The following is a 14436-nucleotide window of genomic DNA, read 5'->3' as shown; positions in this document are numbered from 1 at the left end:
AAGGGAACAAAACCCATCTGTGGACACTTTCTGGAGGTCCAAGATACGAATGTTCCACGACCGCTGGACTAAGTGTGTAAATGTAGGAGGGGACTATGTTGAAAAATAGATGTGCTAGATTTTCTAAAATTGACTCCTTCAACCTTAGGCCACAAACTTATCTATCACCCCTTTTATATAGGGAAAAGCAGTATAACATTAGATGATCATCACCATAAGATGAAAGTTTAAATCTTAGCCTTTGTTTTAAATTAACACTTAGTCTTTCCTGTGATTAGAAAATAGGAATCTTGGCTAAATTACCAGACATAAAGTATGGTGAGGTACAGTGCTAGCATTGTAGATTAGCAAGGATTCTACTTCGGGTTGGACTTCCAGAGCACACTTACTGGATATCCACAGGACAGTATTGTCGAAGACTAAGACAGTACTTTCAAATAGAATTGGAAAGGAAATGAGAGCTTTTACAACCTGGTCATTTGCCACCTCTTCTTGTGATTCTGCTCCTAAATGTGAAGACATGGAGAAGTGAGTTTAAAATTATGCCATCGAACTGGTTGTAAGAATGGACCACACCTATTGGTCCTCATTTGCTTTATTCAGAGCCTTGTCAATGGCATGAATAACTGAATAAACATTTCATTAGAATGGGGTGGATTAAACTGAATATATAGGATCTTTAAATTATACCCCTTCCCACTTATTATTTTTGCTGGAAAAGAGATGTTGAAATTCTAAGTAATCCTGACTAAAGTGTAATATGGTTTTAAAAAAAGCTCAAGGTCAAATAAGTGTGAGACATTTGTAGAGCATTTTATAGGAAGGAACATTAAAGACATTCATCATTCATGCTGATTTTTCCTCCCAGCACTGCCGCAAATACACAAACCACCCCACCTCCCTTCAGATCTACTCCGGGCTGTGGCTGATGAACCAGTCAAGATTAGCAGTTCACCATCTGTGGGGAAAAATTGAGTCCAAATACCTAATAAGTTTGGGATGTGTATATTCATCTCCCAATTTATGATGTAGGAGCATTGATATTATGCTGCTTTGTATGTAAAATATACAATCCTCTTTGTTCAAATCTTTATTAGCTAGTGAACTTACAAGTTTGCTTCAGGGAGTTAAGCAATTTAATTTTAAACAATAGCATGAATTGACAAATGTTACCAATTTTAAATAGCAAAAAGTTTATAGTATTTTTTTTCCTGGGAAAAAGACTTTGGGTCCGAAGTTTGAATAATGTTATGATGTGACTGCATTTTTCGAAAGAAAAGAACAAAAATTGTAGTTATCCAAATGCAGAAAGGTTAATCCTACATTAAATGTGAATTGCGATTAAGAGATCCAAGATAATGTGTATTTAATAAAATAATTTAAATCAAATTATTGCTTTAAATCTACATTATACATTCAAGAATGCATTTTAGGTAGCTCAACACCTCATGCAGGTCAGTCAGGTATCTCTGCTCCCTTTAAACTTGCACGTTTCTGTTTCCCAGATGCTTTTGAAACTTACTTTGACCTTATTTTCTGAGCTCCTTTTAAACTTGCAGGTTATGTGGAACACATCATTCTGTAATGTGATGTCTAAAAACAGTGATTTGGAAGTGAGGTATGATGTATTAATATGAGAACATCTAATAATACAGAAAATCTGCTCGTCCGACACCCAAGACCCAACCATGGCAGGTTCACTAAATTTTACTGTGGTTAGTCACAGGTTTGGAGGGCTGTCGCCTGAAAGTAATGATCATTAATCACCATCAATGTAACATAGTTCACACTAAAAATAAAAGCAAAAGGGAGAAATCGGCCTCTGCAGCACCTTTTTTTTTAGAGCGCTCAGTGGTTCATTTGAAATCAGGTCCAGAATTTACCTGCACTTCTGATGGGAAATCTGTTGGATGTGTTTCTGACAAACATACACCCAAAAAATGTTATGAGTCAATGCACGAAGTGGATTGAACGCCAGCACTTTTGAACAGTGTGTTTCAGCCTATTCTGTTTCAATCTTTATGAAATGTAAAATAATCTGAAAGGTCTAGAACTTGATAGAGGTCTAAAAGATTACGAGAGGCATGGATAGGGTGGATAGTCAGTACCTGTTTCCCAGGGCACCAATAGCAAACACCAGAGGGCATATGTATAAAATTAAGGGAGGGAAGTTTAGGGGAGACATCAGGGGTAAGTTTTTTTTACACAGAAGGTTGTGAGTGCCTGGAATGACTTGCCAGGGGTGGTGGTGGAGGCTAAAACATTAGGGGTATTTAACAGCCTCTTGGACAGGCACATGGATGAAAGAAAAATGGAGCGTTACGGGGTAGTGTGGGTTTAGTACTTTTTTTTAAGGTTTATATGGGTCGGCACAACATGGAGGACTGAAGGGCCTGTACTGTGCTGTAGTGTTCTATTCTATGGCTCTAAAATCTTTTACATCACCAGTTGAGAAAATCATCTTTGTTCTACCTCCAATCACAAAGAGGAAATCTGTAGATGCTGGAAATCCAAGCTACACAAATTGCTGGAGGAATTCAGCATTAGTACTCTTTTCCATAGATACTGCCCGGCCTGCTGAGTTCCTCCAGCATTTTGTGTGCGTTGCTTGTTCTACCTCCTCTTGGTCTGGACTTTTCTACCGGTGAGAACATGTTTTGTCCCATTCTCTCTGGGTACATAATGATATCAAACACCTTTGCCCTGGGCAACAAGCAGCTTTCACATCACAAATGTGTCAGACTCCGGTGAGACAGACTACTGCCCTTCCCTTCATATTCATTGGCATTGCATTCACCACTGTCAGTCACCTGGGGGAGGGTTCAGGGTGAATATTTAAGTATAGTACTTTTACCTCTGTGTATTGTGGTGATGCAAGAGTTGGTGGGGAATTTTCGAATTGGAAGAAGTGAGTTGATATTTGGAAATCTGAATTTTTAAAGCATCATTTAGCAAGTAAATCACAGTAGGTGGTTTGCAAAAGCTGTGGCAAGTAAATCCGTCATTAACCACTACAGACCTGTTACGTAGGTTGTGTGAGAGTGCAGATGAACTCGATCAAACCCAGAGATCAAAGTTCTTACTGACAGTGATTTGCTCGCTGTTGAAAAGAATACCTCTCTATATAAAATTCAGTTTGCACATGTTGTTCTCACTGGGTAAAAATTGTACAGCACAAGATTTTTGCACACACTGGTCATTACAAATTAGAGGGGACACTGGTGGGAAGGCGGGGAGACCTCCAGTGTCCCTGATACCCTCACGTAGAAGGTATATATCCAGCTGCACTTTAAGGAGTTGGAAATGGAAATGGATGAATTCCGCATCATCCGAGAGTTGGAGGGGGTGATAGATATGACATGGTGAGTTACACCCAAGGTGCAGGACACAGGAAACTGGGTGAGAGTCAGGAAGGAGAATGAAGTTAAATAGCCACCGCAGAGTACTCCTGTTGCCATCTCATACAACAACAGGTGGACACTTTACAAACTGTTGGGGGGGATTACCTGGCAGAGGAAAGTCAAAGGGGAGATGGGGGATTTGTTAGTTAGGGGAACAGAACTAGAAGGGGACTAATATCCCAGTGGTAAGGCTTGCTAGTGCTTCCCTGTTGGGTGGGTAGTTAAACTAAAGTTGCAGGGAGAATTGGAGCCAGAATGACAGAACAGATAGTGGACAGAGTGAATTGAATTGAATTGACTTTATTACATACATCCTTCATATACACGAGTTGTAGAAATCTTTATGTTACGTCTCTGTTTAAATGTGCAATGTGAAATTTATAATAGTTTATAATAAATAGTATGTACAACAGGACAGTCAGGATAAATAAAAGTACAATTGTATCAGCATGAATTAATCAATCAGAGGGCCTGGTGGAAGAAGCTGTCCCTGGGCCTGTTCATCCGGGCTTTCAGGCTGTGGTACCGTTTCCCAGATGGTAGCAGCTGGAACAGTTTGTGGTTGGGGTGACTCTGGTCCCCAATGATCCTTTTTACACAGTGGCCCTTTTTACACACCTGTTTTTGTCAATGTCCTGAATAGTGAGAAGTTCACATTTACATTTGTGCTGGGCTGTCCGCACCACTCTCTGCAGAGTCCTGCAACTGAGTGAAGTACAGCACCCATACCAGACAGTGATGCAGCCAGTCAGGATGCTCTCAATTGTGCCCCTGTAGAAAGTTGTTAGTATTTGGGGCCCCATCCCAAACTCCCTGAACCGCCTGCGGTGAAAGTGGTGCTGTTGTGCCTTTTTCACCACACAGCCAGTATGTACAGACCAGGTGAGATCCTCGGGTTGTGTATGCCAGGGAACTTAAAGCTGTTCACCCTCTCAACCCCAGATCCTGGGTCAGCCTGTCTCCATTTCTCCTGTAGTCTGCAGCCAGCTCCTTTGTTTTAGTGACATTGAGGGCCAGGTTGTTTTCTTGTTACCAAAGAGAAGTTGTTCAGACCTCAGGGCATGAAATTATGATATTGTAGCCATGACTTGGACTTGCTTGCGCCCAACAGTCTGAGGGAATTCAAGGAACAAATCTGTAGAAAGATTGTGTACTATGCCAAGAAACAAAGGTTGATAAAGTGTTACGAACCCCGTAACTGGGTCACTTACCAGCAAAGATAGAGAGGTCCGTTGAAGTCTGATGGTACTATTTTAACAGTATTTATTGGTAAAAGTACACCAGCATAATATCAATGTAAACATACAGACACTATACGTCGTCAATACTAGATCTAAAAGTGCGGGTATAATAATAATCAATAAGAAATAAGCTCTTTCGTTGTCTAGGGGATAATGTATTGTCCGATGGAAATATCAAAGGTCATTTAGTTCATGCAGGCTGCAGCCTTTGGTTGGAGTCAAGAGAGGGATTTTTGAAACTTGCCAGCTTTTCCTTTTTATGATGTCGATCCTTCCAGAGTTCCGTTGGTGTTGGTTTCTCCTTTTAGCTAAAGCCGTTCTTCCGTGGTAAGGCCCACCAATTCCTTGGCAAATGGAAAAGGACGCACGCGGGCCCCCCACCGGCTGTCACTATTAAACGCTGTCACGGGATTTCTTAGCGTTTCTCCTGGTGAGTCTAAAGGGGTTGTTCCCCAGACCCTCTTTTATCCTTACTCACGGGGTCTCAGATATCAATCAGGTTGGGATGATGCAATCCCTCAACCAGCCCACTCTGGTCATCCCCTGAGGGCTTCAATGAATAGTACAGTACTCAATACACAATTCCGTCTCCAAGAGACAATGGCCAATATCCGTGGCTTTGTATCGCCGAGGCCAGGACACATTCCAAACGTCTCTCTCTCATTTCCTGGGTCCCCAGACCCAAATTAATAGTGATCTTGCGATTCTCGAAAAGGAGGGGGCTACTTTGTACCCTTTGGCTCCTCAGAGTTGTGGCACGTTCGTAACAAAAGTGAGTGATTTTAACTTTCCATTTATTGACTGGACTCCCATGCTGTAAAAGGACTAGATGGGGTAGAGTTTGTCAAATCTGCCTTGATCAGTATTTAAAATTCCCGATGTAGAAGTGTGCAATAAGCTATTGGGAAGTGATCCAGTGCTAGTGACAGAAATTAGTGTATGGGAACACTTTGTATCTACTGATCATGAGATTCCAAGTAAATACAGAAAAACAGGGGCCTGGACCTCTTTCAAGATTCTAAATTGGAGAAAGGCCAATTTTTATGATATTTGCAAGGATTTGACAAGTGTGGATTGGGACAGGCTGTTTTTTAGCAAAGGAGTACTTGGTAAGTGGGAGTTCTTCAGAAGTGAAATTTTAAGGATGTAGAGTCTGTATGTGTCTGACAAAATAAAGTTGAATGGTAACTAGTGCAAGGAATCTTGGTTTTCAACTGTAAAGGGGATTTCATCTTTTTCTTTGTTACTGTGTATGTAATCAAAATGGCTTCATTGTTTTGTTAAAAGTAGGAATGTTTCTTTGTTGCGAGAGAGTGCTGGAAGCTTGTTTGGGTTAAAATTTACTGATAACGAGAATTGTATTCCTTTGTAAACCAATTGGGATTAATGTTGTTTTGCTTCTGAGTCTGTAAGCTATTGTTGGCGGGCTTTTGGGGAAATCGGCGCGAGGGGGTGAAAGAGAGAGGACGCGATGCTGTAAACGAGGTGAGGAACGGACCCCAAGTGGGGGGGGGGTCCGAGGCCAGGAGGTACCCCGAGGAGAGGAGATGAAGCTAGATGTGCTTGGTGGACCACTTCGGGTGGTCCTAAGCTGCGGGTCGAGGAGTTCGGAGGGGATCGTATGGTGGCCAGAAGACTTCAGTAATTGAGCTCCAACGGTTGTGCAGGAAGTGGTTTGGACTTTGATAAGTTTGGCGCCTTTTTATTTTTTTTCCTTCATATATATTGTATTGTTATTAATAACTTAGTTTTAGTAACCTTTATAAATTGTACTCATTTAATCGCATATGGTGTACTGTCTGTTTATGGCGAGGCGGGGACATCACACAGCATCCACACATGCTGATTACCCAGTTTGGCGGGGCCGAAGGCTGCTCCCCCTAGAAGAGAACAAGCTGAGCGAGCCTGAGGCGACCCAGGGGGTTGCACAACAGATACTGAGGCCCTGGATATCTCATTCCTCTAAATGCCATGGACTGTTGGGTGCAACCAAAACTCATTAATGACAACCATTTCATAATTCCACTCCCAAACTCATCTGACTTTCCTTTAGTTGTCTTCTGTTGGATTCTAAAAGTTCTTTTGCTCTTTTGTTTGCCCTCTCCTCAGCTTTTATGTTGGTTTTGGATTCTCATTTAACCCACAGTTGTGCCCTGCTGCCTTTCCAATGCTTCCACATCTTTGGGATGTATCGATCACTCAGCTCTTGAATTGCTCCCAGAAACTCCAGCCATTGCTGCTCCATTGTCACTCCTACCTTTTCCCTTCCAAACAAGTTTGGCCAGCTTCTCTGTCACAGAAACATGGAGAAGTTCAGTGGAGAAACAGGCTATTTGGCCCATTTAGTCAATGCCACAAAAACATTTAAGCTCTCTAATGCAACTACCTGCACCGGGATCATCACCCTCCACACCCCTACCATCCAGGTACCTGTCAAACTTCTCTTAATGGTGAAATCGAGCTCATATTCACCACTAGTGCTGACATCTCATTCTACACTCTCACGACCATTTCAGCAAAGAGCTTTTCCAAATGTTCCCATTAAATTTTCACCATCCCCACTTACCCATGACCTCTGGTTGTCGTCCCACACAACCTCAGTGGAAAAAGCAGCTTGCATTTACCCTATCTATACCCTCATAATTTTGTTTACTTCTAACAAATCCTCAAAGCAATGTATAATTTCCTTGTTTATGTTTAGAGCCTTTTTTAGGTTTAGAAAATGATGAGGGGTATTGATCGTGTGGATAGCCAGAGGTTTTTTTCCCAGCGTTGAAATGGCTAACAGGAGGGGGCGTAGTTTTAAGGTGCTTGGAAATAGATACCGAGGGGATGTCAGGGGTAAGTTTTTTTACACAGAGAGTGGTGGGTGTGTGTAATGCACTGCTAGCGGTGGTTGTCGAGGCGGATACAACAGGGTTTCTTAACATTCTCTTCGATAGGTACATGGAGCTCAGAAAAATAGAGGGCTATGCACTAGGGAAACTCCAGGCAGTTTCTAGAGTAAGTTACATAGTCGGCACAGCACTGTGGGCCAAAGAGTCTGTAATGTGCTATAGATTTCTATGATTCTATGAAATTCAAGGGAAATTTCCAAACCCACGGAGTGGTGACTAGCAGAGAATAGTGAGAAAGTTACTGGAACGTATGTGCAGGAACCGGAAATATAAGTATTTGGATCGATGTGGACTTATTAAGTATAGACAGCATGGCTTTGTGCATGGTAGGTCATGTCTAACCAGTCTTAGAGAGTCTCTCGAGGAAGTTATCAGGAAAGTGGATGAAGACAAGGCAGTGGATGTTGTCTACATGGACGTTAGCAAGGCACTTGACAAAGTCTCATATGGGAGTTTGGTCAACAAGGTTCAGTCACTCAGCATTCAAGATGAGATAGTAAATTGGATGAGACACTGTCTTTGGGAGAAGCCAGAGTGTGGTAGCAGATGGTTGCCTCTCTGACTGGAACCTGTGACTAGTGGTTGCCACAGGGATCAGTGCTGGATCTGTTGTTGTTTGTCATCTATATCAGTAATCTGGATGATACTGTGGTTAACTGGATCAGCAAATTTGTGGATGACACCAATACTGGTGGTGTAGTGGACAGTGAGGAAGACTATCATGGCTTGCAGTGTGATCTGGACCAGCTGGCAAAATGGTTTGGGAAATGGAAAATGGAATTTAATGCAGACCAGTTTGAGTTGTTGCACTTTGGTATGAGCTACCAAGGGAGGTCTTTCACAGTGACTGGTCGGGCACGGAGGAGTGTTGTAGAAGAAAGGGACCTGGGAATACAAGTCCTTAATTCACTGAAAGTGGTTTCACAGTTAGATAGTGATGGAAAAAAAGATTTTAGCCCATTGGCCTTCATGAACCAAATACTGACAATAGATGGATGTTAAGTTGACTTGTAAAAGACATTGGTGAGGCCTAATTTGGAGTATTCTGTGCAGTTTTGGTCACAAACCTACAGGAAAGATGTAAAAGAGGTTCAGAGATTTTAGAGAAAATTCACAAGGATGTTGCCAAGTTTGGAGGACTTGGGTTATAAGGAAGGATCGAACGGGTCAGGACTTTATTACTTGGAATTTAGAAGATCGAGGGGAGATTTGTTTGTGATAAGAGAGGCATGGATAGTGTAAATGCAAGCTGGCTTTTTCCACTGAGATGGGGAGGGACTATAACCAGTGGCCAGGGGTTACAGTGAAAGGTGAAATGCTAAGGGGAGCATGAGGGGAAACTTCTTCACACAGACAGTCGTCTGGGTGTGGAATGAGCAGCCAGCACAAGTGGTGCATGCGAGCTCGATTTCAACATTTAAGTGGTTCGTGTAGGTACCTGAATGGTAGGGGTATGGGAGTGGTCAATTTAAATAGTTCAGCACATACTAGTTGGCCCAAAGGGCCTGTTTCTGTGTTGTAATTTTCTATGACTGTGACAAGAACCTAAAATAATACAAAAATTCACTCTAAGTCCTTTTAACAGCTGCGGACCAACAATTCACCTCAACAGGAATTTTTTATATGGCGTTAAAACTGTGGCACTTTAAGTTAATAATACATAAAAGAAGATCCCAGCTGCACGTCAAGAGACTATTTGTGTGAGACTGTTTCAGTTACTGTGGGGCGAGGAACCCGTGCAGCTCAGTAGGAACAGGGAATAATACCAATGGAGAGAGTCAAACTGAGCCAAAGCACAGATTGGTGATGGCAGAAATGCCCCATTCTTAACAGAGACAGGAAGAGCATCAGGGAATTGATGGTCATTCCAGATACCAGCACTCTGCCCAGTCAGGAGATGATTTCTCTTCCAACTTGTGTTGAACCTCACTGTAACAGTGTGACACCAGATCAAACCTTGGCAACTCATGTAATCTCATCTGAAATGTTGCCCTAAACCCATTGATGGATTTTGTAAATATTTTCACAGGTTAAAAACGAGAAGGAATTTGTCTCCAGGAATCTCAAACACGGCACACAAGTTTTGCTGTCTCTGTCTAGATATTTAAGAAGTGGAGCAAGCTACCTACCTACTTCCAAGTGACATCTCCTCTTCACTCGATCATCCTTCCTGCTCAGACTGTGGGGAGGGATTCACTCGGTCATCTGACCGAATAGCAAGCCTGTCATTTTACACAGGAGAAAGGCCATTTACCTGCTCAGACAGTGGAAATATATTCACTCGGTCATCTCAACTGAAGGTACATCAGCAAGTTCACACTGGGCAAGGCCATTCACTTTTTCTGTTTGTGAGAAAGGATTCAATTGGTCTTCCTACCTGCGGACACACCGTCAGTTCACACCACACCGAGCAGAGGTTGTTCATCTGTTGAATTTCAGGGAAAGGATTCACTCAGTCATCTGACCTAATGGCTCACCAGCCAGTTCACACCGGGGAGCGGCCGTACACCTGCTCAGTCTGTGAGAAGAGATTCACTCACTCTTCCACCCTATGGAAACACCAGCTAGTTCACACTGGGGAGAAGCAATTCACCTGCTCAGAATGTGGGAAGAGATTCACTCAGTCATCCAACCTACTGGTACATCAGCGAGTTCACACTGGGGAGAAGCCGTTCATCTGCTCAGAATGTGGGAAGGGATTCACTCAGTCATCCACCCTACAGAGTCATCAGAGAGTTCACACTGGGGAGAAGCCGTTCACCTGCTCAGAATGTGGGAAACGATTCACTCGGTCATTCCAACTACTTGAACACCTGCGAGTTCACACTGGGGAGAGGCCATTCACCTGCTCAGAATGTGGGAAAGGATTCACTCAGTTATCCACCCTACAGAGACATCAGCGGGTTCACACTGGGGAGAAGCCGTTCACCTGCTCAGAATGTGGGAAAGGATTCACTCAGTCATCCCACCTACAGAGTCATCAGCGAGTTCACACTGGGGAGAAGCCGTTCACCTGCTTAGACTGTGGGAAGAGATTCACTGATTCATCCAACCTACAGAGGCATCGGCAATTTCACACTGGGGAGAAGCCGTTCACCTGCTCAGTCTGTGGGAAGGGATTCACTCATTTATCCAACCAACAAAATCATCAGCGAGTTCACACTGGGGAAAAGCCGTTCACCTGCTCAGACTGCGGGAAGAGATTCACTCATTCATCCACCCTACAGAGTCATCAGCGACTTCACACTGGGGAGAGGCCATTCACCTGCTCAGTCTGTGGGAAGGGATTCACTCAGTTATCCAACCTACAGAGTCATCAGCGAGTTCACACTGGGGAGAAGCCATTCACCTGCTCAGTCTGTGGGAAGGGATTCACTCAGTTATCCAACCTACAGAGTCATCAGCGAGTTCACACTGGGGAGAAGCCATTCACCTGCTCAGTCTGTGGGAAGGGATTCACTCAGTTATCCAACCTACAAAATCATCAGCGAGTTCACACTGGGGAGAAGCCGTTCACCTGCTCAGAATGTGGGAATCGATTCACTCAGTTATCCCACCTACTTGAACACCTGCGAGTTCACACTGGGGAGTAGCCGTTCAGCTGCTCAGAATGTGGGAAGGGATTCACTCGGTCATCCCACCTACTTGAACACCTGCGAGTTCACACTGGGGAGAAGCCATTCACCTGCTCAGAATGTGGTAAGAGATTCACTCAGAGGTCTGAAGATGGCGCTCATGGAGTAAACCGCTTCTAGGCTTTGCTCCAAACCTTTTACATCTTTTTAACCTACAAACACCCCTTAAAGGATCTTTTTATACTTATTCTAAAGGGGTCCAAACATACAGAATTTTTCTTTTTAACTATTTGAATTATTCTCAACTTGCTGAAATGTCTAGAGCAAAAGAATCGAAACAGACGAAAGAACCGATAACTTTAGAATCAATTGTGAAGCTTATAGAAGACAAATTTGAAGAACTGGAGAGGAAAATAACCGTAAAGTTTTTTCGGTTTGATGAGCGTTTGAAACTAGTTGAAGAAAAGCTCCAGACACTTTCACTGGAATCACAAAAACAACAAGCAAGTATTTTGGCTCTTGAAGAAGCCGCTCGCAAGAAAGATCGTATAATTGAAAAAATACAAGAAGAGCAAACTTCGACTTCTCAACAGATGGATCGTTATAAAGTTAAAATTACTGATTTGGAAAATCGCTCTCGAAGACAAAATCTTCGATTAATTGGGATTCTGGAAAAATTTGAGAGCGGTGATCTTACCGTTTTTTTCTCTAAATTTCTAATGGATGTCTTGGGTCCAGAGGTACTGGACTCTCCCCCGGTAATCGATGGGGCACACCGTATCTCCCATTTTCGGTCGTATTCAAGTTTGAAACCACGACATGTAATTCTTCGGATCCATTACCCTCATACCAAAGAAAGTTTGATTCGGGCGGCTCGAAAAAAAGGGATGATCAGCTATCAAGAGTTCAAATTTCGCATTCTGGAAGATTATAGCCCTGAAGTCTTAAGGGCGAGAATGGCTTTTAGATCGGTTATGTCGAAATTTCACCAGAAAGGCTGCAAGCAAGCGCTGTTATTTCCAGCACACTTGAAAGTCACTCTTGATGACGGAACTTTTCGGCTGTTTAAATCTCCAGCGGATGCTCAAAATTTCCTGGAACAATGACATTCTATCGGGCTGACTAATGTAATTTAGCCTATAGATTTGGATCTGTTACAGAATGATGTTTGGGTTTTTTTTGGGTATGGCTTACATGTATTTCTTATTTCTTTTTGCTCGGTTCATTTGGACTATTATTTTTCCATATTATTAATCTATTAGCATTGAAAATAACTTATTAGGGTTTTTTTTCTCCTTTTTCCTTTTCTTTTTAAGCTGATATACGCTTTTTTATACTCTTAATATTTAAATATTAAGATTTTTAAGAAAAAATAAAATGTCGTTTCTTCTTCCCGGCAGACTTCAGTGCTTGGAACATCATATCTGTTTAGATGTGTTTGAAAATTTTAAACTTTCATTTAAAATACCAAACAAGTATTAGTCATCTATGGGTTTTATCGTTTTAATTCTTTTTTAACCCTTTTGTTTCTATACATTTATAATACTAATTTTATATTTTAACTTTTGTTATACCAACCCTCTCTTATAATGTGGGTTGTTTGTATTTTTTTTTAACTTTGTTGCGTCTGAGTTGCCGTCTTGAGACACGGGGGTAATTTTAGTATTAGATTGCTTGCTTGCCTCTTTTTGGCTTTTTTTCTGGGGTTTTGAGGGTGGAGGGAGGGGGAGTTTTCTATCTTTTTTTTTTGCTTGCTTTCTGCTTAGTTTTATTTCATGGGCTTATATGAAACTACAAAAATGGTCGCAGTGCCGTGACTTCTGGTTTCTCCTTGAACTTACTTCCTTCTTCCGGGTTCATCAGTTCACTTTTTTTTCAAACTTATGTGTTAATTGTAATAAATATTGTCAATATGGATAGGACTATTAACTTTGTTTCTTGGAATACTAATGGTTTAAATCATCCGATCAAACGGAAAAAAACATTCAAAGTATTCCATAGAATGAATGCTAATGTTATTTTTGTACAAGAGAGTCATGTAAGGAAGGTGGATAGTCAATGGTTGTTTAGGTTTTGGAAGGGCCAACAGTATCACTCAAATTCGCAAGCCAAAGTGAGAGGTGTTTCTATTTTTATAGATTCATCAACTTCTTTTATACATCATGAAACAATTTCAGATCCGCAAGGTAGATTTTTGCTTATTACTGGTCTACTTTTTAATCAAAAGGTTGTTTTAGTTAATGTTTATGCTCCAAATACTGATTGTCCTGAATTTTTTAAATATTTATTTACATCCTTTCCTAATTTGAATCAATATAGATTAATAATGGGTGGGGATTTTAACTGTTGTTTAAACCCTTTGATGGATAGATCCAAGCCCACCCAAACTCTTCCGAATAAATCGGCTTCTCTTATTAACTCTTTTATGATTGATTCAGCTATTTGTGAAATTTGGCGCTTTTTACACCCTAACGACAAAGAGTTTTCATACTTTTCCCATGTTTACCATAATTAGTCAAGAATTGATTACTTTTTCATTGATCACCATTTACTTACAGATGTTATGGATTGTAAATATGACTCTATTACCATATCTGATCATGCACCTTTGAAGTTATCTATTAAGATGACGGATTCATATATTAATACTAAAGGTTGGAGGTTTAATCCTGTTTTATTGCAGGATCCTGAATTTGTCAACTTTATTAAACAGCAAATTGATTTGTTTTTCACAACAAATTTTACAGCAGAGATCTCTAGTGGAACTTTGTGGGATACTTTTAAGGCATATATTCGTGGACAGATTATTTCATATTCTGCTGGAGTTAGGAAACGAACTAATTCTAAAATATTAATACTAGTTGATAAAATTAAAGCAATTGACAAGATTTATTCAATGACCCCTAGCAAAGAACTTTATAAAGAAAGAGTGGAACTTCAAATGGAGCATAGCTTACTATTATCCTTCTCGATTGAAAGTCAGTTAATTAAATCAAAAGCCCAATTCTATATATATGGAGATAAGTCTGGTAAATTACTAGCTAATCAATTGAAAATTGTTTCAGATAAACGACAGATTACTAGGATTCGTAAACAAGATGGTACTTTGACGATCGATCACAAAGAGATAAATAAAGCCTTTCAAGATTTTTATAATTCCTTATATCAATCAGAATGTACTAAGGACTCTTCTATAATAAATTAATTTTTAAGGAAATTGAATATTCCAAAAGTAACTGTTGAGGATAGTGTATTTTTGGATACACCTATTATGGAGTCTGAAATAGAAAAGGCTATTTTTCAATGAATTCTTGTAAAGCTT

General features: G+C 41.1%; 2 protein-coding genes across 2 annotated transcripts in view; one reads left to right on the top strand and one right to left on the bottom strand.

Moving 5' to 3' along the window:
* Positions 1–14436, bottom strand: part of LOC140720587 (uncharacterized) — a 154040-nt gene that overhangs the window by 104608 nt on the left and 34996 nt on the right. The window contains 1 exon segment of the mRNA XM_073035420.1: positions 1523–1593. Within this exon segment, the coding sequence (XP_072891521.1) occupies positions 1523–1593 (71 nt within the window).
* On the top strand, positions 9834–11782 carry LOC140720626 (uncharacterized). Its single transcript, XM_073035461.1, has one exon. The coding sequence runs from the start codon at positions 10008–10010 to the stop codon at positions 11130–11132; it is 1125 nt and encodes a 374-aa protein (XP_072891562.1). The 5' UTR covers positions 9834–10007; the 3' UTR covers positions 11133–11782.

Source organism: Hemitrygon akajei, unplaced genomic scaffold, assembly GCF_048418815.1.
Source record: "Hemitrygon akajei unplaced genomic scaffold, sHemAka1.3 Scf000045, whole genome shotgun sequence".
Classification (NCBI taxonomy): Eukaryota; Metazoa; Chordata; class Chondrichthyes; order Myliobatiformes; family Dasyatidae; genus Hemitrygon; species Hemitrygon akajei.
The sequence above is the reverse complement of the archived record's forward strand: the minus strand, read 5'-3'. Positions and strand labels throughout refer to the sequence as shown.

Excerpts from the sequence above, each read along its gene's own strand:
- LOC140720626 (XM_073035461.1), top strand. The coding sequence starts at position 10,008 with ATGGCTCACCAGCCAGTTCACACCGGGGAGCGGCCGTACACCTGCTCA.